The sequence below is a fragment of the Python bivittatus genome, unplaced genomic scaffold, assembly GCF_059951505.1.
Source record: "Python bivittatus isolate LINGU-HERP-01145 unplaced genomic scaffold, Pbiv_v1 ctg000020_np1212, whole genome shotgun sequence".
NCBI classification, from domain to species: domain Eukaryota; kingdom Metazoa; phylum Chordata; class Lepidosauria; order Squamata; family Pythonidae; genus Python; species Python bivittatus.
This window is the reverse complement of record NW_028277030.1, coordinates 87,125,937-87,153,841: the sequence shown is the minus strand read 5'-3', so window position 1 is coordinate 87,153,841 and position 27,905 is coordinate 87,125,937. Positions and strand designations below refer to the sequence as shown.

General features: G+C 38.4%; 1 protein-coding gene across 2 annotated transcripts in view; it reads left to right on the top strand.

The window, feature by feature from the left end:
• The first annotated feature begins 305 nt into the window (after window positions 1-305).
• Window positions 306-27,905, top strand: part of COG2 (component of oligomeric golgi complex 2) — a 29,372-nt gene continuing 1,772 nt past the window's right edge. The window contains exons 1-16 of one of the 2 annotated variants that reach the window (XM_007423660.3): window positions 306-463; window positions 5,652-5,813; window positions 6,893-6,958; window positions 9,596-9,676; window positions 10,910-11,010; window positions 11,944-12,052; window positions 12,744-12,923; window positions 13,454-13,578; window positions 17,156-17,282; window positions 19,359-19,498; window positions 21,202-21,263; window positions 22,360-22,511; window positions 22,682-22,870; window positions 23,417-23,489; window positions 25,688-25,830; window positions 26,851-26,990. In XM_007423660.3, the coding sequence (XP_007423722.2) occupies window positions 407-463; window positions 5,652-5,813; window positions 6,893-6,958; window positions 9,596-9,676; window positions 10,910-11,010; window positions 11,944-12,052; window positions 12,744-12,923; window positions 13,454-13,578; window positions 17,156-17,282; window positions 19,359-19,498; window positions 21,202-21,263; window positions 22,360-22,511; window positions 22,682-22,870; window positions 23,417-23,489; window positions 25,688-25,830; window positions 26,851-26,990 (1,907 nt within the window). In that variant the 5' untranslated portion in view covers window positions 306-406. The remainder of the gene's footprint in view (window positions 464-5,651; window positions 5,814-6,892; window positions 6,959-9,595; window positions 9,677-10,909; window positions 11,011-11,943; window positions 12,053-12,743; window positions 12,924-13,453; window positions 13,579-17,155; window positions 17,283-19,358; window positions 19,499-21,201; window positions 21,264-22,359; window positions 22,512-22,681; window positions 22,871-23,416; window positions 23,490-25,687; window positions 25,831-26,850; window positions 26,991-27,905) is intronic. The other variant, XM_025163692.2, reaches the window with a different exon arrangement.

Sequence of the window (27,905 nt, the reverse complement as noted above, 5' to 3'; positions counted from 1 at the left end):
TTCGGCCAACTCAAGGATGGGTGGAGGGACCAGAGAAAGGCTCCCAGACACAGATGCACGAGCTCCAAGAGGAAAGCGGGTCTCCTCTCCTTCCAAGCCCCTGCGTGCACTGGAGGGAAGCTCTCCAAGTCGGCTAGTCGCAGAGGCGCAGGGCAGACCGGCTTCTCTCTCCGCGCAGACAGGCGCCGCCTTGCCGTCCGTCCCGCGGCTTCCCGGTACCTAAGGCGGCGGCTTCGCTTCTTCCGTGGCTGCAGCGGGCCTGGAAGCCTCCAGAGGCCGCCCTTGAGCGCCCGAGAAGGCCAGGCCGGATCCCGCCGTTGTCGTCTGGCGGAAGTGCCTCGCCTGTCCCCCTGAGGAGGCGGGTTGCGGGGACGTGGCTGCTGCGGGTGGCTCCCCGTCAGGCGCGATGAATCTGCCGCGGGGACCCGACAACTTGTGCTTCGATAAGGATGAGTTTATGAAGGTGCGACGCGCGCTACAAGAGGGGGCTCGGCGGAGGGTTGGGCCGAAGCTCCGCGGCGGCGGGAGGCGCGGTGGCTCCGGGGTGAAGGAGAGGATTTGGCCCGCAGGGGCAAGGGGCTGCGGAGGAGGCTGGAGGGCAGCGCAGGCCGAGTCCCCCGCGGGGCGCCCGCGCAGGCGGCTCTCCTCCTCGGGCCCCCTAAAAAGCAAGGGCGGAACAGCTTCTCTTTCTGCTTCAGGGCAGAGAAGGGTGTCGTTTATTTATATTTTGTGGGTGTGTCGGGGGTGGCAGGAGCTCCGTGCCCGGTCAAGGGAACACTTGCGCTCCGATGGCTTGCACCCTGCACACGCGTTCACGTTCTTGCCAGGAGTCGGCTTGGTGTGGGAAGCCCCGTAGGGGACAGCTAGGTGGCAGCACCTGGCCGGCTGATCTCGGAGGACTAAGCAGGGCCAGGCTTGGTTAAAGTTGGGTGAGAGACATCCAAGAAATACCCGGGCTGTTGGCTAGGATTGGGAAATGGCGCAGAAGAAGGCAAGAGTAAACCACTTCTGCACCGCCAGAAGGAATCCACGAAGTAGCCGAGAGCCTCAAAAAATACTTTTGTCTTTTTATGAAACCAAATAAATTAGCTTGTTAATGTGTCATAGCCTTGCTAATGTGTGGTTTGATGTGTGTGCGTGCTTTGCATAGGCAAGGTTGGATTGTTGTTGTTGTTGTTGAATAAGCAGACTTACAACTGGTTCTCAAAGTTGCGGCTGTCACAGCGTCCCCATGGTCATGTGATTGCAATTCAAGCGCTTAGTAACTGACGCGCATTTATGATGGTTGTAGTGTCCCATGGTCACACGATTGCCATTTGCAACCATCCCTGCTGGATTTCCACAAGCAGAGTCAATGAGGAAGTAGCAAGTTGCGATCATGGCGCATCATGCTTAATGACTGCAGCCAGTCCTGACAAACTGCCATCGTAAGTCGGGCATGGCCACATGATTTTTCATTTTATGACTGTGTTGCTTAGTGATGGAGTTGCCAGTCCCAATTGCGGCCAGTAAGTGAGGACTACCTTTAAAAACAAATTAAAAAGCCAATATACAAACACATAAAACCATCAGTCACTTTGAAACAAAAATAACCACAATCAGTGGCAGAGTCCATCCTTACATCAGCTCAGTACAGCCATTGTAAAACTCCCCACTATTGCTGGACCATTGTAAAACTTCATAAAAGTTTTTATGTGTGAAATTCCTACAGATCTCTGATTAATCAGTAATATTATTTTTGATTGCTGTTTTGATCTTGGTTACTTCTTGTAAGCGTCTCAAAATTGCACTGAGTTGGGCTGCCATATACATTCTTTTAATAAATGTTTAAAAATTAACTATTGTGTTCAGAATAGTAGATTAAAAAATTATATTCTTCCTGCATTCCAGAAGGTCAAGATGGCATATGTATAAATTCCTGTGTCACCCCCCCTTTTTTTTAAAATCATCACAACTTCCCTATGAGGTAAATTAGGCTAAGAGATAGTAATTAGTCCAAAGTTACCCAGTGAGCTTCATTTAAATGTGGGATTCCTAATAATTAATCACCCTAACCATTGCACCACAATAGCTTTAAGAGTGAGTAGGCTTTTGGTCTGAATCAACACAAGTTTTATATTCCTTAATCTAGATCCTGGCATCAAGATATTTTTATATAGAATGGATGGTCCTATAGAAAATTTTGTATGCATTGGGATGGAATATCCAACACAACTATCCATTGGCTCCCAAGATTTTTTGACTCCTAGTTATTTAACAATAAGACCAATAAGTTGATTCTTCCTTTCCAAATAACCACTGCTGAAGTGAAAAAAGCTGGAGCTAGATTTTTGCATAGAATAATGCAGTTTCAACCCAGTTTCAGTATTCAAACTGCTGAGCAAAAAAATTAAGAGTATCCTTTAGCACCAGGCTCTGGTAGATGGATGTCATAAGCTCCAGTAAAAAAAAAATAAAAATCTCACAAACCTTTGGCCTAAGTAAAATAAACTCAGGTGTCAGAAGTGTTATCTAAAAACACAGAGTTCCATGAACATATTAGGATATCGCAAATTGATTTAAAATATACTGAGTTAAAATCAATAATATGATGCAAGAAGTTCCTGATTACAAAATTTCTCTTGCCCAAGTAAAATGTTGATTTGCTACATGATTTATCGCAGTCCAGCACATTGTATGTGCAATTTTGGAAAAAAAGTGCCTCAAGAGTGAGAAAATGTTTAAGCTAGCTGTGGAAAGTTGTTCTAATGACAAAACTTAATGGTTTAAGAATTATGGGGAAAAATGATTATATGAATTAATCATTTGGTTCTATTTATGTACCTTTAGTTCTAAATAGTAAAAAATTGAGGAAAGATACAACGCCAGATTTTAGATTATTCCAATTTCTTTACATGTCCTTTTTTATGCTAATTTTACAGAGGATCTGTACAGAGGATTTTACAAAGATCTCTTATATCTCCAATACTTACAAGGTTGTCTAGTTATATTTACCAATTTTACATTTCACCTTACTTTCTGATGGTAATCCTATTGTAGTGTAAAATGATGCTAGGTTTTGTGCAGTAGCTTGTCAAGTTCACTAGGAATACAGTGTTAGTAGCAGTTAAACACCCAACAAAACCTGCAATTACATAGTTGTATTGCTATCTGTTTAGTTTTCTGGTCATCTTATTCCCTTATTGTTCTAGCCTGTTAGCATAGAACAGTATTCTATCACTTTCATTTTTATTCTGTTTATAAATAGTATTGAATGACATTTTATCATATTTTATTACTTTTATGATAGTATATAGTTAGCTTTAATATATTGCCCTATATAGATAATATATTAATATTGATTATAACTTACTTAATAGTTCTTTGTAGATTTTAGTCCTATAAGGATTTTACAATTCTGTGCTACAAAATTAATCTTTTGGTTATCTTTCTTACTGTCTGTATACTGAAATTATTATGCGGGGGGGGGGAACGCTGCTTTCCGTTTTACTCCCCACTTTACTCCCCACTTGCATGCATAAACATAGTGGGAGTGTTGTCAAAACTTATTCCAGACTTTGCCTCCCCACCCAAAGAAAACCATTTACATTGCTTATGATTCCTCCAAGAGAACCCCTGCCCTAAACCATATTAACTTTGCTATATAGTATTACCATTTCTTTGAGCAAAGGGAAGAGAAGACACAGTTACACTACAGACTTGGTGGATTATCATTAATAGATTTTAATTCTGTAACTGATTGAATTCTATAATTCAGTCAACAATTTTCAGGAGTATTTGGGGGAAGCCATGATAGTTAGCTTGAAATTAATATAAGGTTATAGTGTGTACACACTCAGAAAATGGAAGACAAATTGAGCTTGAAATTTATTTCAGCATCTAGCTATTCATCCAAATATTTGGTTTACTAATTGTTACATACAATCATGTATCTTTTTCTGAGTCATTGATATGCCTGTTTCTTTTACATTAACCTAATTGACTATACCCGGTCCTGAGATCTTGGAATATAGGGTATGTTAGAAATATTCAGATAACTAAATATATGCAGCCCAAGTAGGATGTTGCAGAATTTGGTTACAGATGGATTTGGTTTGAAAAGAACAGTATAAATATAAGTAGAGCAATGCTGTATTAGACTTAAACCCAATATGATATTTCCGCGGTGGCTAAACAGAAGCCTGTGTGAAGGCCAAAAGGAGGACATTCTTGATACTTAGAATCATACTGACTCTAGTACTGGAGATGTAGTGATTCGTAGCCATTCATAGCTTATCTTCCATGAACTTGGATAATTTTCTTTGAAGACTGCCCAGATTGGTGGCCATCATTATATATTGTGGTATTGAGTTTTCTAATTTGTAAAGTATTGATATCTAAAATCTCCTACCATTTAGCTTCATTTGTTGACTCTAGATTCTATTTTTTCCAATCATGCCAAATGTTATATATCTCATTCATGTTCCCAGCCTAGACCAACATGTTAATTGTTACATTGTATTGGTATACAGGTAGTCCTCACCTAAGGACCACAATTGAGACTGGAATCTCAGTTATTAAGCGAAGGGGTCATTAAGCGAGACACGCATGTGACTGCTTCGCTCAACAACCGCAATCTGGGCACTCCCGGTTCAGGTCGTTAAGCACTCACCTGGGTTGTTAAGTGGATGGTGTGAAAGAGCTGTCTGCTGAAGGATTTCAGCTCAGTGCAGAGCTGAAATCCTCCCTGCAGGCAGCTCTTTGAGAGCAAAAGGGCTGCCTGCCAGACGGTTTCAGTTCCGCGTAGAGCTGAAATCCTCCCTGCAGGCAGCCCTTTCACTCTCAGATGTTCCTAAAGCCCACTGAAGGGTTTGCCTACCCCTCCATTCCTTCCCACCGCCAAGGAGTTTCCCCAGTCCACTCAGCGGTGTGAAGGAGCTCTGTTCCTTCACACTACTGAAACCTCTCAGCGGTGGGTAGGAACAGAACTCAAATCCTGAAGATTTGTGCTCCATTTCTTCACACCACCAAGGGGTTTCCCCTCCCCGAATGAGGATCAAGGCCTTCCTTACAGTCATCCCAAGTTGTCATATGTAATTTTTTCTCCTGTTAAAATGAACATAAAATAACCTAGAATAAAGTCAAATCAAAAAATTACTTATCATTCATCCCTGTTCTTCAGCAGTACAACCGGGGCACCAAGATTATGAGTTCATTTTTAAAAATTGTCTTATCTCTTCATGTCAGGAAGTTACTTTAGCATATCAGTTAAACAACAATTAAACAGTGTCACCTGGTGGAATCATGAAAGCAGGCCTTCTCTTCCATGGTGCCTGCCCTCTAGAATATAATTCCCCCAAGATTCATATGGCCCCCACCTTGGCCCTATTCAGATGAGCCCTTAGAACCTGCTTCTGTCCACACAGTCAGAGTGGGTGATGGACCCTTGTGTGATGTTTTGGTTTTTAAATGATTGCTGATTTTTTCCTGGACTTTCTCTTCTGATTTTTTTTTTTTTTACTATATTTTGTATTGTTGTATAATGCACGCCACCCAGAGTCGTAGCGGATTGGGATGGCCATAAGTAAATCCTGCTTTTTTACAAAGAATTAGACTTTCTAAGATAGGCAGTTTTTCAACAATTATACTTTTTATACTTTTCTCTTTTGCAGCCAGACTTTGATGTTGATCACTTTGTGTCTGAGTGCAGAAAACGTGTTCAGCTGGAAGAACTTCGTGATGATCTTGAACTATACTACAAACTTCTTAAAACTGCCATGATTGAATTAATAAACAAGGATTATGCAGACTTTGTTAATCTCTCCACCAACCTGGTAAATTGACAGATTGCTTATGTGTGTTTAGTGCATATTATACCATTTATATTATACATTCCCCAAGCATTTAAGATTAAATATGCCAGCAGAAAAAAATGCCAGTGCAAAGAAAATTATTTACGATTAAGTCCAATTTAAATCAACAGTAGTTAAGTTAGTTATGCGACTAGTTATCCCATTAGTTTCAGTGTGACTTTAAGAGTTTCTGGCTCAGGTCCAGCCTATTCGATGGGCTGTCTGCAGTTTGATAATGTACCCTGTTGAAAAGAGAGCACGCTGTACATAGTAGAGATAGGATGCACATTTTAGCACGTAGGCTCTCCAGAACAGACAGTTGCTTGTGACTTTAAAAAAGAATAAAAAAAAGTATTAAAATGATTTGCTACCAAGTTCTATATTGCCTGTTTTTTGCCTGTCAGTAAGCATTTGGTTTCAGAAGTAAGCACTGAAAGATTTGTATCACACAATAAATATGCATAATGCCATAGGAAACATCTATTAATAGAAAAGGAGAGACATACAGTAAAGCCAAAATATCTCAAAGTACTAAAATAAGCAGCCAAGAGGTACAAGCTCCCCAAAGGTAGAAGCATTCTCAGCTGGCCACAATCACACCAAAATGACAAAAAATGTGTTGATACCACAATGCAAACTCTACCTTTTATATTGTACGTAAGGGGCGGAGTTTACATCATCGCAAAACATGTTTTTATCACTTGCCCCCCATTACCTTCCTCTGCAAACTGACTGTTTAATAAAGCTAGTGCTAGTGTTATGACTCTAATGGGCAACCCCGAGAAATATAGAGTATACAAGGAAAAAATTTTGACTGTAGTTACAGTTTTAAGCATTTGTTTTCAGTAGAAAGAGAATACATTACAGAATCTGTTTTACATATACAATGTTTATGTTTTAACATAAAAATCTAAATTTAGAAAACAGTAAAACAGCAACAGCAGAATATATCAGTAAAGAAGTGACAGAAAAAAAATGAAAACAGAAATACCTAAAACATTCCTTTTATTTTTTTTTTCCAGTTGCTCATTAATAGTAATATGTTTTGGGAATTTCTTTAGGTTGGCATGGACAAAGCCCTTAATCAGCTTTCAGTGCCTTTGGGACAGTTGCGAGAGGAAGTTATGGTATGTTCTGAAATATTTTCTTGTGTAAAGGCCATAGCTGCCTCAGGGATATTTCTTAATCTTGTAAATAAAGCTTTATGCACAAATTTTATTTGGAGGTTAGAATTTGAGAATTCTATGGAGAAGCGAAATACCTTTATTTGGAGCAAAGTGTTAAATTCCGTTTTAAGAATATTTCTGTATGGATGGTGAAAAAAAACCCCTGAAAATATCACCAGTGGAACAGAGAATTTAATTATACTTATTCAGTTATTCAAAAACAGCTAAATTTTCCAAAGTTATGTACCGGGATAAATAATTTGTTTTCTTTCTTCTAGAAGAATAGACAGTTGGATCTGTAAACTTAATTCAAGACATTGTATTAAATATACACATTTACTTATAATACTTTTGTGTATATCTACATGATATTACATTTCCTTAGCATATAGGTCTGTTGAAATCAACTGTTTCTGCTGAGCTGGAATTTAAAAGTTCCTAAGCCAAAACTTTGATTTATATTGAATAGCAAATAATAAATCTGTACTCTGGGATGTTATGATAGGCATATAAGATAGGATTTTTTTCAAGTTAAAATAGCTTGGTTGAGAGCTCAGCAAATAATTTCTGATTCTTGGGTCTTACTCTGTATTTTTTCAATTAAGCAATTTTAACTATAGTCCCACTCATTGTACTTTGGTTTAACACTCATTTACTGAAGAAGAAAGACTGAATTGGACTAAAAAATACAAAGAGTCTCTAGAGAAGAAATAACCATTGGATGGAAATTAGGTAGTAGCAAAGACAGAATCATAGAATCGTACAGTTGGAAGGGACCTTGGAGGTCTTCTAGTCCAACCCCCTGCCTAGTACAGGAATCCTCAGACCATCCTGAACAAATGGCTGTCCAGTTTTTCTTGAAAACCTTCAGTGATGGAGCACCCACAACGTCAGAAGACAGGTTGTTCCATTGCTCAATAGCTCTCACAGTCAGGAAATTCCTTCTTAGTTCAGGTTTGGATCTCTCACTATAAAGCTCCCACCTATTGGTTCTTGTCTACCCTCAGGTGCTAGGGAGATTAAATCTGTTCCCTCTTCCATATGACATCCCTTTTGTGTTAGAAGAATGCTATCATGTCTCCCTTCAGCATTCTCTTCTTTAAGCTAAACATACCAAGTTCCTTTAGCCACTCTTCATAGGATTTAGCCTTTAAGCCCCTTAGCATCTTTGTTGCTCTTTTCTGCACACTTTACAGTTTCTCAGCATCCTTTTTGTATTGTGGTAGCCAGAACTGGACACAGTATCCCAGGTGTGATCTAACTAGTGCAGTATAGAACGGTACTGTCACTTCCTGTGATCCTGACACTATGCTTCCATTGATGCAGCCCAAAACTGCATTGGCTTCTTTGGCAGCTGCAGGGCATTGCTGGCTCATCCTTAATCTGTGGTCTACCAAGACGCCCAGATCTTTCTTACAAGTATTGTTGCTAAGCCAGGTATCACCTATCTTGTACCTATGCATTTGGTTTTTCCTGCCTAAGTGCAAATCTTACATATCCCAACACTGAACAACATTTTGTTGGATAGAGTTCAATATTCAAATCTATCAAGATCCTTATGAATCTTGAGCCTATCTTCAGGATATTAGCAATCTGCGCCCCCCCCCCCCCGCTTTGTGTCATCCAGGTATTTTGTGAGCATGCCTTCTATTCCCTCATCTGTGTCATTTGTGAAGATGTTGAACAGTACTGGGCCCAGGACAGAACCCTGAGGTTCCCCATTCTATATCTTCTTCCATGTAGACGTAGACCCATTAAGGATCACATGTTGGCTACCATTGTTAAGCCAACTATGAATCCATCTGGTAATGGGACCACCCAGCACACATTTTTCCTGTTCTTCAAGGAGGAGACTGTGGTGTCCGTCCGTCCGTCCTTCCTTCCGCCAACCCAATTCAGCATAAAACAATCAAAAAGGGATTCAAAATGCCTATCAAATGATGCTGTGCTTTAGTTTCCTTTAGAGTGGATCTGAATAGGTGTCTACTAAGGGAGCCAATGTGGATAATTGTGCTAACTTAGTGTTCCACTGCAGATATTCATAATCTGTATCATTAGAAAGATCAGATTTTAGAAAGTGAAATACCCAAGTTTATTTTCTTTTGATTTATTTTATTCTCAGATGTGTAAGTTAAGACTTTTCTGTTTTGAGAATTCAGTAATGCAGATAATGCTAGTAAAGTCAATTAAAAATAAATCTAAGTAAGACTCTGCTGCTTAATTATTTTTAGTTTTAGTTTGTATGAAACTAAAAATAAGGACTATTATTAAGACCCAGGAGGTCATGCAAGCATAATTGAATGACCTCATAAATTGAAATGATAGAAATGAAATGAAATTGTTGGAATGAATATGAACCACCCATGCACAAAGATAACTACTATAATTTATTGATACTGGGACAATTCTTACTCTTCAAGGTCCCATGAGATTATACAGTTGAAGTACCGCTTGGACACTTTTTTTGCTGAAATGTCTTGCCTTTTTCTTGATGCCTGTTGCTCTCCATTTGCAAAATGTATTGTGTTAATTGGTGCATTTTTTGCTGTTTCATAAAACAAATGTTGTGAAGCTTACACTTTTATTGATGTTCTATAGAGTCTTAAGTCATGCATTAGTGAAGAAATACGTGCAATTGATGACCGTTTATCTAAACAAGAAGATATCAGGAGAAAAAAGGTACTTGGTTGCATTTGTGCATCAAAAGAGCAACATAGATAGATGAAAATAAAATGTATTTCTCTGCTGAAACCTAATCATTAGACTGATCCCCACCATGCTGGTTTTTCAGCAACCCAGTGAAACTTAGCTAAGAGGTCTTGAAAGCAAAATTGCTATAAATGGAGATCCTTCCTGTGATGGGCATGTGTTTTGTGTTTGATTATTTCTCTGGCACAAACTTTTTTTGTAAATGCTTATGATTTATGATTTACTGCTTTTGATCTTCTTACTGTAGACTGGTAGGTAACTGCTCAGAGTCTTTTCTGCTTGGAGCATCATATACATGCTAGTTAATAAATAATTTTTGTGCAAAATTAAAAAGTTGGTTAACTAGTTCCAGATTTACCTTATTAGAAAACTAAAAGATTGTTATTTCTAATATAGTTTCTATTTCCTATTTGTACTATATAATATGCATTCAAATACAGGTAGTCCCCAGTTTAAGAACAAATTCTGTTCCCAAGGTCTGTCCTTAAGTCAAATTTGTATGTAAGCTGGAACAGTATTTTGTATAATACTGTATAAGTAGTATGGTGTAATGAAACTTGAATCATTCTGTATTTAACTCGAATTTTACTACAATAGATTGCATTCTTAACTGTAAGTCATTGGTAACCTGGGCATTCTTAACCTGGGGACTACCTGTATGCTCTTTAGGGATCTCATATATGCATACATATGCATCACATTATGCTACTATTTCCTTTTGGGGTAAGCAAAGTACAGAAATGGAGTAAGAAATAGTTAGCCAAAGAAAGTAAAGATATGAGATAAGAAAAAAGAAAGGGAAATACAACTAAATCTATCTTACCCCAGCCCCATTCACTATATCTCTCCATGCCTTTCTGTCCTTGCTTCCAACACATCCATACACTGCTTCATACACTCCCTTTTCTTTTAAGCTACTTGGTCCTCTCTTTTTAAGAATCTCATCAACTCCCTCCAATTACAGCTTTCTCAGTCTTCTCCTTCCTCCTGACCCATTTGCTCTACCCTTATATATTGCTTTGCAATTTAATCCTCATTCATTCTCTCAGTTCACTTCAACATACTTTTTGCTATGTTTAGAAATGCTGGTGTTTAGTAGACACTAGATTCAGAGAAAATTGGTATAGCAGAGCCTGACTATTTTAGGTTTAAAGGCAGATCAAAATCAACATTAAAAACAATTATTTACTTTTTTTTAATTAGATGTGTGTCTTGAGACTTATTCAAGTTATTAAGTCAGTTGAGAAAATAGAGAAAATTCTGCACTCCCAAAACTCAAAAGAAACATCATTAGAAGTAAGCAGGTATGGCACTGGAATTTTATTTTCATTCCCCAATTTATTTTTCTTCAGATATGTTTCCTATTAAAGTATATTTGGTCTTGTTATAATTATATGATAAAATAGCAAGTGCCATTAAACATTTAGAAGAGCTTTTACATTGCTGCCCATAAGCCCATTATGGGATAATATACTTATTTTCCCAGGGCTATTCCAGAATAAACTAATTGAATATTGAGACTATGGATCTCTTAAAACTGTTTTCAGAAAATGCAGCCATAGTCATAATGTCTTCCCTGAATCGCTATTACTCCTGTATGCATATCATCCAATTTAATGACTACAGATATATGTTTTTATATTCCTATATACATAAGTTAAAATTAGTCCAGTCTTTCTGAAATATGTATGAGTTCTTCACGTGATGGTGCTGTGTATGCTTTCAAACTGTGATACACATGTAAGAAAAATCTGAAGGCTTTCTCTGCAGGAAAAATAGTGTTTATTGTTCTAGAACTAATTTAGATGCATATGATCAGCCACAGGTACACTGTGTAATTCACATGATCCCTGTTGCTAGAGACTGGCCCAACTTTCAGTGCTTGAAGAATTATTTCCCTATGTAAATAAAAGACTGTCATTCATTTATTTACCTAGGAGAAAAGAAAGGTGTGGCTTGGGCCACTGTAATCATGGGACGTAAGTCTGTTCCCTACTCGAATAATTTCAACCATTAAAATTCAAAGCTGTTCTTCCCTGACTGCTGAGCCTTGTTATTGGATCTATTTCTTGGTCATGCTATATTGTGAATCAGTGCTGGTAGTTCAGAACAGATTTCAGAAATTGGCTTTGCACATATTTACATGCATACTCAAACATAGGGAAAGAGAAATGGTGAAAATAAATTATGTGCTGTTTTCTATATTAAATTTATATCTTTCTGTGTGCCAATTCAAGTCCACTTCTGACTGGACAGATTTTAGAGAGAATCGCTACAGAATTCAACCAGTTGCAATTTCATGCAGTACAGAGCAAAGGAATGCCTCTTTTAGATAAGCTGAAACCAGTAAGTATGTTGTCTTGTTTACGCCCCCCCCAAAAAACACCCTGTCTCAGTGGCATTAGTTTCTATTTTGTTGTGAATCTTATTACTAATCAACTTTAAATAAGTTTGATTTAGATGATGCCACCCAAATGAATGTGCAGTCTTTGGTCCATATTTGAGATCAAAACAAAACTGAAAAATATAAAATATATCGATTATTAAACTCATGCTTGCCTAGGGAAAGTCAAGGGAATGTATATATTTAATTCAGTTTACATTTAAGTTTAACTTTAAATCAATTAAAAATAATACATTCTTGTTTTAGTTATTAAATATATTTCAGTAAGTATATGTTTCAAATACTGAAGGAATGCTGTTTAAAAAGTAATTGCTTGAAGTTATAACTGTTAGATGAGAATATTAATTGGATAGAATCTTAGTTTCTCTATCTGTTGCTACATTATTCTCTTGCTTGCAACAGAAATAGCAAAAAGTCTCATGACGCCTTAAAGACTAACAAATGCTTTGTCACTTAAGTCTCAGTGGACTGTTAGCCAGCAAAACATGACTGCTAATCAGCTTCTTTAATCTGATATTAATTATATTCTTGAGAATAATATGCACTTCTTAAATAAATTAACCATATTAATGAATCTCATTTATTCTTCCAATACAGCTAACAATTATCCTCATTCTGTTTTGAAAATCACAGCGTATAGTTGGAATAACAGCAACATTGCAGCAGTCTCTAGAAGGGCTGCTGTTAGAAGGACTTCAGACCTCTAACATTGACATAATACGACATTGCCTACGTACCTATGCAACGATAGACAAAACACGGGATGCTGAGGCATTAGTTGGTGAAGTCCTTGTGAAACCATATATAGATGAGGTAAGTGAAGCTAGAGGGGACTGATAGAAGAAAGGTCACTGTCCATATCTGGGGCTCTTTTTGTTTTCAAAAGTTACTCGAAAGGAGGAAAAGGGTGGGCTTCTTTTTTATGCAAAAAAAGTGTTCAGGCAGAGACTGAATTGACATAGGTTGGGGGTTGATATAAGTTGGGAATACTTTAATTTGGATTCCTGCACTGAGCAGGGGGTTGGACTCTGTGGCCTTTCCAGCTTTACTCAATGGCCCCTCCAACTGTGATTTTCCAAAGGTTAGAGCAGAAAGCAGTGTAATTATCACTTGATAGCACTGAAGTTAACAGTGATAAAAGAAGGCTGTTAATTGTGTTATGCATATTAAAAATTGCACATATATATTTAAGGCGGAATTAACCACTGTCCTCCTTCTACGAAATTAACATATTGAGCATGCTGTATGAATGCAGTAATACTGATTGGGAGCTGTAGGTCCAAAGTGCCTTTTTTTTTAATCTGAAGTTTTGCTTGATGTTTGACATTGATGCTTTTTCATAGGTGATTGTAGAACAGTATGTTCAATCTCACCCAAATGGTCTCCAGACTATGTATTCAAAATTGCTGGAGTTTGTTCCTCTCCACTGCCGTCTCTTACGTGAGGTAACAGGAGGAAGTATTTCAAGGTAATTCAAATCTCTTCTATTTGTTAAATTTTGTTAACCGGTAGTCTTACTTTAAATTATGTGAACATAATCTCTGATGGCCATGGGGAGATCTTTAGTATTCATTAGCTTCAGTAATAAATAGATAGACTATACCTACTGACTACATTTTATTACAATTTAGCTAATTTTAATAACTAAGAAAAAATAGTGTCAATGTTCTTTTCTCATCCCAGATAAACTTTGTGGTTTATCATTCAAAAAATCACATTAGTTATATCTCATCTTGAAAATTTAATTTTATCCTTACTTTACTTGGCTTAATGATTTTTCTTTTCAGTCCTATATACAGGTTTTTCACAAAGGATTCATTTCTAACTTTTAAGAAGTATTCTACAACCAGTTTTTCTCGCCAACTTCTAAATATATCCCCAAAAATAATATTGCTGAGAGCTATAGGGTTTTATTTAATATATTTTTATTGTGGTTTGGATATTGGATATCAAATTTTAATTCCAATAAGTATGTGTGTGTGTGAATGTGGCAGAAAATGTTGATATTTATCAATAATTAGTTACTCATATACACTTACAAACACAGAGTTTTCTTCAGCAATTTCTATGGAAATTTTCTAAACAAAGAATTTATTTTCTGAAAATATTTTCCAGATATATGAACTGGATTCCTCTCAGAATATAAATTAATCTGGGAATAATACTCATTTTAAGAGCATTCACCTTTCCCCAAAGGGTAAGGTTTAATGACTCCCATCTATTGATATCTGAAGAAACCTCTCTATATATTTGATTTGTATTGCATGTTACTAACTGACATATATCTTTCAGTATGCACATACCTGCTATTTTACTAAAGGCATCTATTATTTGCATCAACACTGGAATAGTAGTGTGAGGTTTAGAAATAAACAAAAGAATGACATCTGCAAATAAAACCAATTTATATTCAGTTGAATTATGTACTACTCTGTAGATCTCCCTGTGTTGCCTAATAGCAGAAGCCAAGGCTCCACGCAGATATTAAATAGCAAGGGTGAAAGTGGGCATCCTTGTCTAGTTCCTCTCAATAGTGAGAAAGTAGCAGAGAACGTGCCATTAACTTTTACTTTAGATGTGGGCAACTCATATAATAATTTAATCCATTTTATGAATTCCAAAGGAAATCCAGACCTGTTTAGTATGGCAAACATGTACTGTTTATATATTTGTCAAAGGCTTTTTCAGCATCTAATGATAAAATTATAAATTAATCTTTGTTTTTAATTCAAGTCAATTAAATCTACAACTAATGTTATCTGTTGCTTGCCTAGTTTTTATAAATACTGTTTAATCATTCTTAATAATGAATGATATCACTTGCTGTAATCTATTTGCTAACACTGCTGTTAAGATCTTTGTATCAACATTAATCAATGAGATTGGACAATAATTAGCACACTGAGTGTGATCTTTACCTGCTTTTGGTATAACTGTAATATAAGTTTGATTAAATGCTGCTGACAAAATTCCCGTGTCAAATACATCATCATACAATTGACAGTTTTGGCACCAAAATATCTATAAATGTTTATACCACTCTATAGGGAATCCATCCAATCCTGGTGTTTTACCACCTGCCATTTTTAAAATTATATGTTTAATCTCTAGCTCAGATAGTGAAGCAAATAGAAGTTGTTTTTGTGTATCATCTAAATTTTATTTAATTTTTTTTAGAAAAGCCCCTATATCTTCATCTGATACATTATCTGGCTTGCTATATAATTCTGAATAGAATTTAAAGAATTGACAATTTATATCCATTGAAGTTTTATATTTTTCATCCCTTCCACCTCTAATAATTGGAATCATTGCCCTATCTTTCTTTTGCTTTAAGCGATTAGCCAAAATCTTTCCAGGTCTTTCATCATTCTCCCAGTATCTCTGCTGTAAACATGTTAGCATGAATTCTGTCTGCTGTGATATTATAGTATTTAGTTCATATTTCTTTTTCTGTATTTTTTTATATAGAGTAGTAGATGGGCATCTAACCGTCTGAGCCCATAAATGTTTCAACTCTTCTTTCAAATTGTTTTCCTCTTTATATTTAATCTTATTTTTACATGATGCATAAGCAATAATTCGACCTTGGATATATGATTTACATGCTTCCCATTCAAAAATTTGAGCACTTGATGTTTCTGAGTTCAAATCAAAGTATTGTGAAGTCTCTACCTGCATTTGTTGTACAAATTCTTTATCATTCAATAAGGAGACATTGAAATACCAATTTCTCAATACCTTGACTGGTTTTTGAAACACATTTCAAAATAATTGCACTATGTTCTGATACATAACAAACATCAATGTTATATTCTTGAATTTGATGATATAAAGTTGATGATATTAAAAAATAATCAAGCCTAAAAATTTTTTGGTGCACATTTGAATAAAATGTATATTCTCTTTTAGTTGGATGCATCAAACATCAGAGGTCTATTAAATTCAATTCTTCCATATAACTTAATTGTTTCCCTCACTAATGATTGTTTTTTCCATACCAGTGTATTTCTATCCAGGATCCAATATTTCATTAAAATCTCCTATTACCACTTTATCATAAATACACTGATTCAAATGTTGAAAATATTCATAAAACATAATAGGAGAATCTAAATTACATCCATAAACATTAACCAAAATTATTACAGTCCCTTCTATTTTAGCACATAAAATTAAATTTACATCAGTAGTACTCTGTTGTACATCAATTAAAAATCCCTTTCAAACCAAAATGGCCACACCTTTAGCTTTTGTCAAAGTATCTGCGAGCTAAATGTGTCCCACCCAGTCCTTCATTAATAAAGATTTGTCCTGTTCCATCTAATGAGTTGCCTGTAAAAAAGCAGTGTCTGCCCTTAGCCATTTTAATTAGGCTATGATTACATTTTTGTTTCTTAGGTTCTCGCAACCCTTTTACATTAAGACTAACATGCCAGAAAACCTCTGGATATGGACAGGATATGAGCACACTCACAAAGCACAATACCACTGGCACTGCAGTAAGTCAACTGCAGTCCCACATTTGGCTTTTATTGGAAGACAATGAAAGGATAACATTAAGAGCTGCCTATCTGGAAGCATTCTTTGTCTTCAATTTGGGGTGATGTTCTTCATTATAGTTTTTATTTGGGTTCCAGAAATTTATTGGCATGCTTTCTTCTTTATGCATCTGGAATGAATTTCAGAAAAAATAACTTAGATCTGCAATAAGAACAGTGTGGGATGAAATATAGCTTAGTTGCTACTGTGCTATATATTACTATATGGCATAAAATACCTGCCTATGATGCCTAGGTTGTTCCTATGGTTCCTGTACTCAAATGCCATCTCTTTGCAGAGGTATAAGTTGATAAAAGAGTGTCACAAATATTATGATGTTAGAATCCAATATATCTTACAATTGCTAGAAATCTGTGGTGTTCAAGAGCTAGGCTGTGAAATCTGTTTCTATAAAATGTCTTGCAATGTATGCTATAATCTTTGTAAATTCTGAATTTTTTATTAAAGATATTTATAGCAGGAATATTGATTTAATCTTGCAGTGAAAGAGGGAATACAGTTCCTGGATATGATTTCTTGGTAAATTCTGTATGGCCAGAAATCGTTCGTGGTTTAGAAATTAAGTTACCATCGCTGTTTAATCCTGGAAACCCAGATTTATTTCATGAGGTAATTTTAAATTCATATATTCACCACAGTTTATCATGATGAACGAAGGGATACAGATTGTTACTTAATAAATATATATTTATTTAATATAGTTTGTTCAGTTGCAACTAACGTATGTTCTTCATATTCTATACAGATGAATACTACTGTATAGGTAATCCTCAAATTATGAACATTCGTTCAGCGACCATTCAAAGCTACAGCAACGCTGAACGAAGGGACTTATGACCGGTCCCCAAAGTTACGGCCGTTGCAGTGCCCCCATGGTCATGTGGTCAAAATTTGGGCGCTTGGCAGCCCACCTGCACTTATGACTGCAGGGGCACTTCCACTCCCTCCACCTGCCAGTCTCCCCCCATCTATGCCCTTTTGACCCCTGCCAACCTGCACTTTGCTGCCCCAGCTGACCTTTGCTGTCTTCTTGCTCCTGCTGCTGATGAGGCATGCCTGGCCTGGCCCTTCGTGAGATAGCTGTTGGCCACATGAGGCCATCTTCCCCAGGTTGCACACAGCATTTCCTTGTGAGACCTGAGGAAGCGCAATGCAAAGCCCAGCCGCAGCCTGGCCCAGCAGCACACCTCGTCAGCAGTGGGAGCAAGAAGATGGCAGAGGTCAGCTGGGGCAGCAGAGTGCAGGGTGGCAGGGGTCTCAAAGTACAGCGTGGCAAGAGCAACTGCACCTGGGACTGGGCTGGGGTGGCTGCTGCTTCCTGGGGCGTGGCAAGTAGCCCCAGAGCTGTGCGATTCTGGTGTTGCTTGCTGCCCTGCAAGGCAGGTTGCAGGATGGCCAAAAGGGCAGAGATGTGGGGGGAGATAGGTGGGGGGAATTTGAGGCAGTCCCTTACCTTACTGAGGCTCAGGGCTGGGAGGGACCAAGTCCAGAATGGCTTGGATTGGGGTGGGTCCTTGGCTAACAACCGGCAAAATTCGCTTTACAACTGCAATGGGGAGTGTGAGGAGTGCTATCGCTAAGCGATGCGGTCACGTGATGACTTGCTTTATGACCACATCGCTTAGCATAAGAAATTCCAGTCCCCATTGTGCTTGTAAGTAAGGGACTACCTGTAAAGGAAAGTTTGTATTTTATAATATGAAGTGAATCTGAGGGGTGGTGGGCAAAGCATGTTGAATCCAAATTGTTCTGAATTTGAAATACCTCACTCCAAGTTCAAAACACCTATTTCATGTTCTGTGCAGGCTATATTATGTTTGAAATGGGTTGTCTCAATCGTTTCATAGTTTTTCGAGCTTTGAAACAATTGTGTTTATGTTTGGGATGCTCAAATATAAAACACTTGGGCCTTAAACTCAAAACTCTTTTGAAATAATCAAGGCAGCCTTTGTCAAGTATGAATCAGTTGCTTCAAATTTAAAACAGGTATTTCAGGCTGCAAAGGGTATTTCACATTCAACATCTTCCCCATCCTGAACAAATATCAAGTTCTATCCAATAGTGTCATTTCAGAGACAGATGCCATTGCCAGTGAAATAGATTCTTAATTTTCACATCTTGTATATTCCCTAGATCTGCTCCAGAAAATTCAGAGCAAATTTGTGGCATATGTAGCAAGGTGGAAATAGGCTCACCTAATTGCTGAGGTAGCTCATCATTTGGTTTGTCTTAGTTTCAAGTTTCTGACCCTAAGTAATAACTAAAAGTTCTATCTTGGCAGCTTGAAAGATACTATATCACATTCTTCTAAATCTAAAGTTGTTCAAGATGGATGGGACAGGAGAATGGCTATCAAGGGAAATAAGAGAGAAACCTCTATGGTCTATTATCCCATTCAACTTGCTTTGCAAGCCTGCATATTAAATTTGCTTCATTGTATATGTTTAACTCAGTGAGACCTTTAACAATCTGTTTCAATGCAGTTTTATGCAAATGTAATCAAAGTAATTAATATTAAATATGTTATCCTCCTTTCACTATAAACATCTCCGTTGCTAATAGGACGTTGTTTCTAGTTTCACAGTTTTCAAAATGAGATAAAGTGGTTGGATAGAGGAGTAAATGATGCTACTTCTCTTGTAAAGAAATTTGATACACAGCTTAATGTATACTTTTCATCTTCAGAAATACAATATAAGTATGGATTTTGTAAGGAAGTTTGAACGGCAGTGTGGTTCACAAGCCAGTGTAAAAAGACTGAGATTACATCCTTCCTACCAGAGCTTTAATGATAAGTGGAATTTGCCAGTTTATTTTCAAATAAGGTCAGTATTTTGGTTTTATTCTTAGAGGATATAAAGAACATTTTAAAATATGCAGGTGATAAGCTCCATTAAAAATGGGCTTCTCCCCTTTTCCCTCCAAATATAAGGGAATACCTCTTCTAAAATTATGCCTTCTGCAGTATTTGCCATCTGAAAATAAGCTTCTTATTTTAGAACACTTATTTCTTACCCATGTTTATGCAATCTTTATGAATCAATTTGATTAATTAAAAATTATATGACTAGGATTTCTGTAGTCTGTGACAACTCAGTTTAGAAGTAAAATGAAGCTATATCTAAGAAAAGAAGTCTTTAAATAATTTAATCTAAACTGCAACACTTTGCAGTCTGTGGCATTTCTCCAGAAAAATTGGTAGTAATTACCATGAATTCAGTTAAATAGAAATAAGATTTTACACACTGCCAGCATTAAACTATTTTCTGAAATGAGTCTGATTGTAAAAGTTCTCTTAAAAGTTTATCTTCCTTTTTAAACAAAAGTGTTCAAGGTATCAGAAAGAACTATTGATTTCTATCCCCTAGAATTATTTGCAGAACTTTGTGCCAGTGTCCATTAGCAAATAAGTGGAAAACTGATGGTGTTTTGGACAAAAGACCTAGCTGTAGGTCATCTGAAATAAATCTATGAGTTTCTATGCTCTTTTTTTTCCATCTGTAGCATAAAGAGGGTATCTTTCTGAAGGAGAACAGGGGATTGTAGGCATAACTAAGAAGTAATTGTTCTCCTTTCTTCTAAGATTCCTATAATAATTGTAATTTAGTTCCTCTTGAATAATACTGAATTTGGTCCCAGATTACAAAACTTCAGTTGTTAAAGTAGACAGAAAGTTACAATGAAAATAAGAGAGGCTAGGAAAATCTCCTGTTCCGAAGCTTGTCAGGAGGCTTCAGAGGTCCAGAAATTCCCATTCCCCTTTTCTACTCATCCCTTTTTCCTGTTATCTAGGCCTAGCCTGTCTTTCTTAGTCCTTGCAATCTGCCAGACTTCCTTTTTATCTCACAGTCAAAAATTGACTAGCAATCCAGATGTACAATCAAGAGCTATGTTGGATGCAATATATTTATCTACCTATCTGGATATCTATCTGTCTCTCAGCATATAGGCAGTGATGAGGCAAAAACCTGCCACAAACTTCATACATCTCCTAATCTTTTCTGATCACAGGATTTATTTAGCAACAGGCATGAGTACTTTTGGTTGATAGATTCTGTGAGGAATCTATCTCATCAAAATAATCTCTTGTGCAGTTCATTTATTTAGGTTAATAATGATTTTAGCTTTCTATTGGATTTTAATGTTTCATATTTTATTTTGAGTATGCTGAGTAGAAAAGCAGGGTAATAATGAAAAGGGAAACAGTTAAATAAATACATCACTAACAATTCATTAAGTAAAACCACCATTTATATGATAAAGGTACTAAGAGTTCTTAAGATTAAAACATCTGGAAAAGTGAACCAGTTTTCAGCTAGTACCAGAAAACCGCAACAGAGGAACCAAATGAGGTTATATAGAGTGGGGATTCCACAACTGGGGTGAATTCACCAAAAATATCCTCTTACAAGTTTTGTATGATATTCAGATTTGAGATATGATTGGCAGGATTAGATTGATGGCTTGCATCATTAAACTGCCAGATGTTACATTTCTAACCTCTGATAATATTTTGTGATTATTTTAGATTTAGAGAAATCGCAGGGGCTTTAGAAGCAGCTCTTTCTGATGGCTTAGAAGAGGCTCCAGGTAAAGTTCTCTGTATTTAGTATGCATATCTCATGCCTTTGTATTTTGATAACACAAGACAAATACTTATTTTCCATTGCCATGGAATTTTTAAAAAATCTTCATATAAAGCCTGAACTCACAGGCTTTTCCTGAGTAAGAAAGCTAAGGAATGATTATTTCTCTTCCTCAGAGATGTTTGTGGCTTTTAGTCAATAAGCATAGAAGAAGTTTGGTCGGTTCTGCTGACCCAAAATTTTGTGATAGTGATAAGCTCACATTATCATGATCCATGTAATATTTGCTTAGAACGAAACCAAATGAATTGAACTGAAAAGGAGAAACATAAGTCTAAATGCTAAGATAGAGTTGTTTCTATTAGTAGCATTTGACTGAAGGCAGAATTGACTAGCAAGGTTTCCCACTGACAAACAAGAACTATTTCTGGGTAGTGCTGGTGAAACAAAAGAGAAAATGCACTTAGTAGCTTGCGGTCGGCATTCATAGTTTTGTAATTGGTTGGTTGGTTAAAAAGTTGGTTAAAGATGGCTGGAATTGAGTCTTGTACCATCTAAACCACTGGGAGGCTTACCATGGGATTCTTAAGGGAATTTCCACACAAGTACCAGCCTCATCTTTCTTATTTTGTGTAGCCACTTCCTGGCATTGGGCAAGTGCTCCCATTGCAATTCCATCCTCCCAGCTAATCATCCCTTTAGGTGGCCAGTAAGTAGGTGCAAGCCACAGTAGTCAACAGTAAGCCTTTCCCCCCTCCACAAATCCTCCCTTGCTGTGGTTTATTTTATACTGGGGGAAAAAATTAAATAAACAAGCAAGCCTTCACCAGCCATGAGGGAAGAGTGGCGAAACCATCTCCCCTTGCCACTGGTTGGAGAGAGGAAATTCTGGGTCACAGAATGATGCACAGATTTTCCACCAATGGAACATCCCGTAAGCAACTTCAGAGGAAATGCTGTAAAACTTATAGTTGCAATGTTTCCTCTGGAGTAGGAACTAAGCCAAGAGTGGAGATTAGAAAATAAAAGCAAAGTTAATAGGACAATGTTTTAAATGTAATATTGATCATAATTTAACTACCTTTATTCTTTCTTGGCAGCTGGAAGTTCATATTGCCTTTTGGCAACTCACGTGACATGGGCTAGCTTACAGAAATGCTGGTCAGCTCAGATTTTTTTGCCATTGCTAACTGATCGACTGTGGAAGCTTTCCCTGCAGATTCTAGCCCGCTACTCAGTCTTCATTAATGAGGTGAGAAAAACAATGGGTCTCTTCCACCAGGCCTTATGCTGGGGACGTTGAGAAATTAAACTGATATGATAAGATCAGCATCTATCTTTAACAAATAGCACATTCAAGACGAATGTTCGTGGGCTTGTCTCTAATACAACTCTTTGTCACTTTTTTTGAAAACGGAATAGCTTCTGCTCAGGCCTGTCTCTAACGAAACTATGAAAGAGCATAAAAAAACATTGGCGAGCAAGGAATCCCCGCTGAACCCCATTGAAGTTCAAGGAAATGAATCTTGTCCAGATACTCAGCCCTTACCTTCTATATCTACCACTCAGCTTGTGTTTGTTGCTGCAGATCTGGATCAACTTCAGGAAAGGGTTTGTAGATATTACTGACTTACATGAGCTCTCTCTGACACAAACAACCAACGAATGTGATGTGTCCTGAAGAAAATTATTCTTTTACATTTTTGGCTGCTGCTTTGGTTTTCAACTTTTTACCTTGGGTTTTTGTCTTGTCGTTGGGGTAGAAGCAGTATGAGTGATGTGTTCACTGCTTAGTCTTATCAGTTCAAAGAATTAGACTGTTAACCTGCAGCTTTGAAACAGAACCTTTCCAATGGTTTTAAGTGTTTTTTTATTCTTTTCCCAAAGTTGGTTAAACAGCTCAGAGAATAAATATATTATTTCGGGTACACCTGTTTAATTCTAGAAACTGTGTGGAAGGCTGGCATGGGGCATGCACAGATATTGAATTCAAAATCCTTTGTTGTAAGATGTAGCTGAGGTTTTCTTTATTTGGTGTGTGGGTTTGAGCAGAGAGAATTACAGAAACATTACAGACTTGTACACAAGGACTTCTCTTCAGTGTGTCAGTCATCTGAAGATTATGTAACCATAATGTTTTGCATATTTTTCATTCAGCTTCCTGAACTTTTGGAAATGATCAAACCAAAACTTGACATGATTGGCTTCAAGAATACAGCTTGCATCTCAGGTAAAGATTAATGTGTGTGTGTGTCTCTGTGTGTATTTTACCAGGCACTGTTTTTGCAAAGAGTTAATGCAGGGAAACTGTTACACTGAATGAGGAAAATTGGAATTGAAGAAATTTTACCAGTGTTTGAGGGAATGAGTTTGAAGGTTTGGTAAAAGGCACTGAATTTTATGTAATTCCCTGTAGGCTTGCTTAGTCTTCTCTTTCCTCCCTGTTTCTTTTGGGGGTAAAAGCATTACTGATTCTTAAGTATATTTTCCCACTAGTGTTTGCAAATCTATTTTCAATTATACTTGTAAACTACTTGATTCTAAAATGAAATGGAAGAGGGAATGAATGGGTCTGAGAGAAGGAGGGTTGAAGAGTTATGACCCCGTTGGACACATCTGATTCACTGAGTACAGTTAAGAGAGCAGGCAGTGTTTTATTACCTGCTCTTTTATTACTCTATGAAGTACAGGTAGTCCTTGACTTATGACCACAACTGGGACCGGAATTTCATCACTAAGCGATGCAGTCATAAAGCGCAATGTCACGTGACTGCATTGCTTAGTGACGGCAATCCTGGCACTTCCCATGGCATTGTTAAGCAAATTCCACTGGTTGTTAGCCGAGGATCCACCCCAATCCAAGCCATTCCAGGCTTGGTCCCTCCCAGCCCCTCAGTAAGGTATGGGACTGCCTACAACTCCCCCCACCTGCCTATCCCCCCCCCATCTCTGCCATTTTGGCCGCCCTCCACCCTGCCTTGCAGGGGAGCAAGCAGCCCCAGAACCATGCAGCTCCGGACTGCTTACCACACTGTGGTTCAGGGCCTTCTTAGTGCACTGCGGCTCTGGGGCTGCAAGAAGCCCCTGAGCCACAGTGCAGTCAAAGCTCTTCACAGCATGGAGCCCAGTCCTAGCCCAGCATAGCAGTGTGGGGCAAAGCTGCAGCCACCCTGGTAAGCCACAGCCGCCCCAGCCCAGTCCCAGCCACAGTCGCCCTGGCCACCCTCCACTCTGAGGCCCTGCCACCTCGCGCTCCGCTGCCCAAGCTGACCTTCATCATCTTCTTGCTCCTGCTGCTGATGAGGCATGTCTGGCCTGGCCCTTCACACAAAGAAGCCCCTTTGTGCCATACTGCTGGGCTGGGCTGCTGCTGGGCTTCGCAATGCACTGCACTGTGGCTCAGGAGCTTCTTGCAGCCCCACAGCCACAGTGCAATGTGAAGCCAAGGGGCTTCTTGGTGTGCTGCGGCTCTGCAAAGCCCCAGCTGCCCCAGACCAGTCCCAGCCACACTAACGCTCACCACCCTGCACTCTGAGACCCCTGCCGCCCTGTGCTTTGCCACCCCAGCTGACTTTTGCCATCTTCTTGCTCCTGCTCCTGCTCCTGCTCCTGCTCCTGCTCCTGCTCCTGCTCCTGCTCCTGCTCCTGCTCCTGACGAAGCATTCCTGGCCTGGCTCTTCATGAGGCAGCTGCTGGCCACGTGAGGCCATCTTCCTCAGGTCTCACGAGAAAACTGCCATGTGCGACCTTGAAAAGAAAGACTTGTGCAGCCAGCAGCTGCCTCGCAAAGGGCCAGGCCGGGCATGCTTGGTCAGCAGTGGGAGCAAGAAGACAGCAAAGGTCAGCTGGGAGGGCAAAGCACAGGGTGGCAGGGGTCTTGGAGTGCAGGGTGGTGAGGGTTAGTGTGGCAGGGACTGGGCTGGGGCAGCTGGAGCAATGGAGCGCAGGGTGGCAGAGGATCCAAAGGGCATAGATGGGGAGAGATAGGTGGGTGGGGGGAGTTGAAGTGCCCCTGTGGTTGTAAGTGTATGCGGGCTGCCAAGCGCCCAAATTTTGATCACATGACCATGGGGGCACTGCAGCGGCTGTAACTTTGGGGACTGGTCATAAGTCCCTTCGTTCAGCACCACCATAACTTTGTTGTTGTTGTTTAGTCGTTAAGTCGTGTCCGACTCTTCGTGACCCCATGAACCATATTGCGCCAGGCCTTCCTGTCCTTCACTGCCTCCCTGAACAGTTGCTTATCAAATGGTCCTAAGTTGAGGACTAACTGTATAATGTACAATGCTAAGTAGCACAATACATGGCATCTCTTTTTCTATTTGTTTTTAATTGTACTTTAGAGGAGTTGGAAAATATTAATACTCCTAAGGCTGGCTTGGAATGTTTAGATTTTGCTGTGTATTAATGTATATATTTCTTCAATAGGAGCACTAGAAGACTCAAAAAATTCTTTACTAGGTTGCTGGCCAACCTTAAACAGTAAGATTATTCAGGACTTAAATGATTCTTGCTTTAGCTGCTTGAAAAGTGCCCTGGAAATCCCACGGCTGTATAGAAGAACTAACAAGGTGCTTTTTTTTTCCCATTTGAAAATATATGTGTGTATATGTACAGACAATATAGATGGCCATTATAATAATTATTATAATGGAGTCCTTTGAGCTGAGTAGTATATACATATTTGTAAATAAATAAAACCCCAATCTACAAAACTGCCTGTACCCTACTAAACTCACAAGTGTTAGTCTCTCAAAGGCTATTAAAAGAGAAGCTATATATAGTTGTATCATGTTCATATGTTCACATTATCCATTTCCATAATATTTTCCTCACTCCATTTTGTTGACTTCATGAGCACCTAGGAATAATATGGTGATGTAAAAACTAAAGTACCCTTCTGGATCCTCTGCTCCATCTCACCTCAGATTTTCTAAAGCAGCATCTGGCAGTGCATCAATGCCATTGCCTCTGTTGGTATGCATCTCTTTTTCAGATAAATGGTTATTAGTCCTTGCAGCTGACAAGGAACTATTTCAGAAGTATTAAGTAGACAGGCCCAACATCAGAGATCTCCTGTTTCCCACTACATCCACCTAGAGGAGAAGAAAGCTAGTATTGCCATTAATATGGCTCGATCTCTGTCATGCTTACTTAATTCCAGTTAACTGCTACTGAAACTGTTAAGGTTTTTTGATGGTACACCTGATTGTTCAGTGTTATAAAACCATTTGACTATGCATTTTATTTCTTTGCCAGTTATTTATTTGGCCTGTACATGTGTTAATGCTGATACAAATTGTGATAATTATGACTGGAGAAATGTGTTTACTTTGGAGATCCTATAGGTGAGGCATGCTATGCCATTTTTCTCTAGAAACCAGAATTACCTTAAATCTTATCGTAAATTATTATTCTTTAGCAGAAGAACATTTTTCTGCTACTGCTGGATACTTCTAGGACTGCTGCGCATGAGCAGTTTACCGTTCGTCTTTCTAAACAGTCATGTTGTGCTCACATGTTAAGGTTTGCTGTAGACACCTAATAAGGTTTTCTCTTGTTCTCCCTTTATCTCATACATCAATAATCAGGAGGTGCCAACCAAGGCATTGCCCTATGTTGATAGTGCCCTTAAACCTTTCCATCAACTGAAGAACGATTACAAAGATACATTAAAGCCAGCTGTGATTGAGCAATGGCTTGAAGGAGCCCTCAATACAAGCACACAGAAGTAAGTGACATTTTAAGTAGAACTTTACGTGACTAATTCAGTAGGAAGTTGTTGAAAATGCAGTGATTGTTCACATACACAGCTCATTACTATGTACCAAAACGCATTCCTGATAAGCTCCATTAAAATGACATAAGCTTCCTTGGAATCTCCAATATAGGCATCTGCAAAGTCAAAATTTTTACACATTTTACTTTGTTTGTTTATCAAATTATATTATTATACATGTACTGCCATTTCCACAAGCGGGCCTTTGGTAGCCCCGAGGGTTTTTTGGGGTGTGTAGAAACCAAAATATTTACAGTTACGTACGTGAAGGATTTCTCCCTGCAGAGGTCCACGTTGTATGCATGGACAGGCTAGGGAGGTTGGCATAATTTGATTCACTTTGGCAGGAGTGGGCTTACTGTCAGTGCTCATGTGGTGAATACTCTTTATTTCTGAGTAAAATGTAATAGTCTCTTAATCCCCTGTGGTGAAGAAGGGAAAAGGGCTGTTGCTGACTTGTTTGTCTGGTGTTAGTCCCTGCTTATCTGGGTGTAGGCTGCTGGAAAGGATGTGTTCTGGTCTTTTTGTTTCCTTCTTAGCTTTTTTTAATTGTCTCTTTTGAATGATGTGTAAATGTGGTTTATCTCTATGTGTCTATTGATGGCTGATGACTATGTGTCTATTGATGGCTCTTTGTGTCTGTTCAGCCATCAATAGACACACAGAGATAAACCACATTTTATCAAACAAGCGGAAAACAATACTCTAATCAAGGAACTACTAAGGAGAAAATCACACCCCCACCAACACTGGCAGGGCAAGCTACTGTATATAAACAGGGAGCAAACTGCACACTCACCAGCACTGATGATGTTACTTTGCCAGGTAACGAAATGCCTGCAAGCAAACAACCAAGCTCAGAGAGCA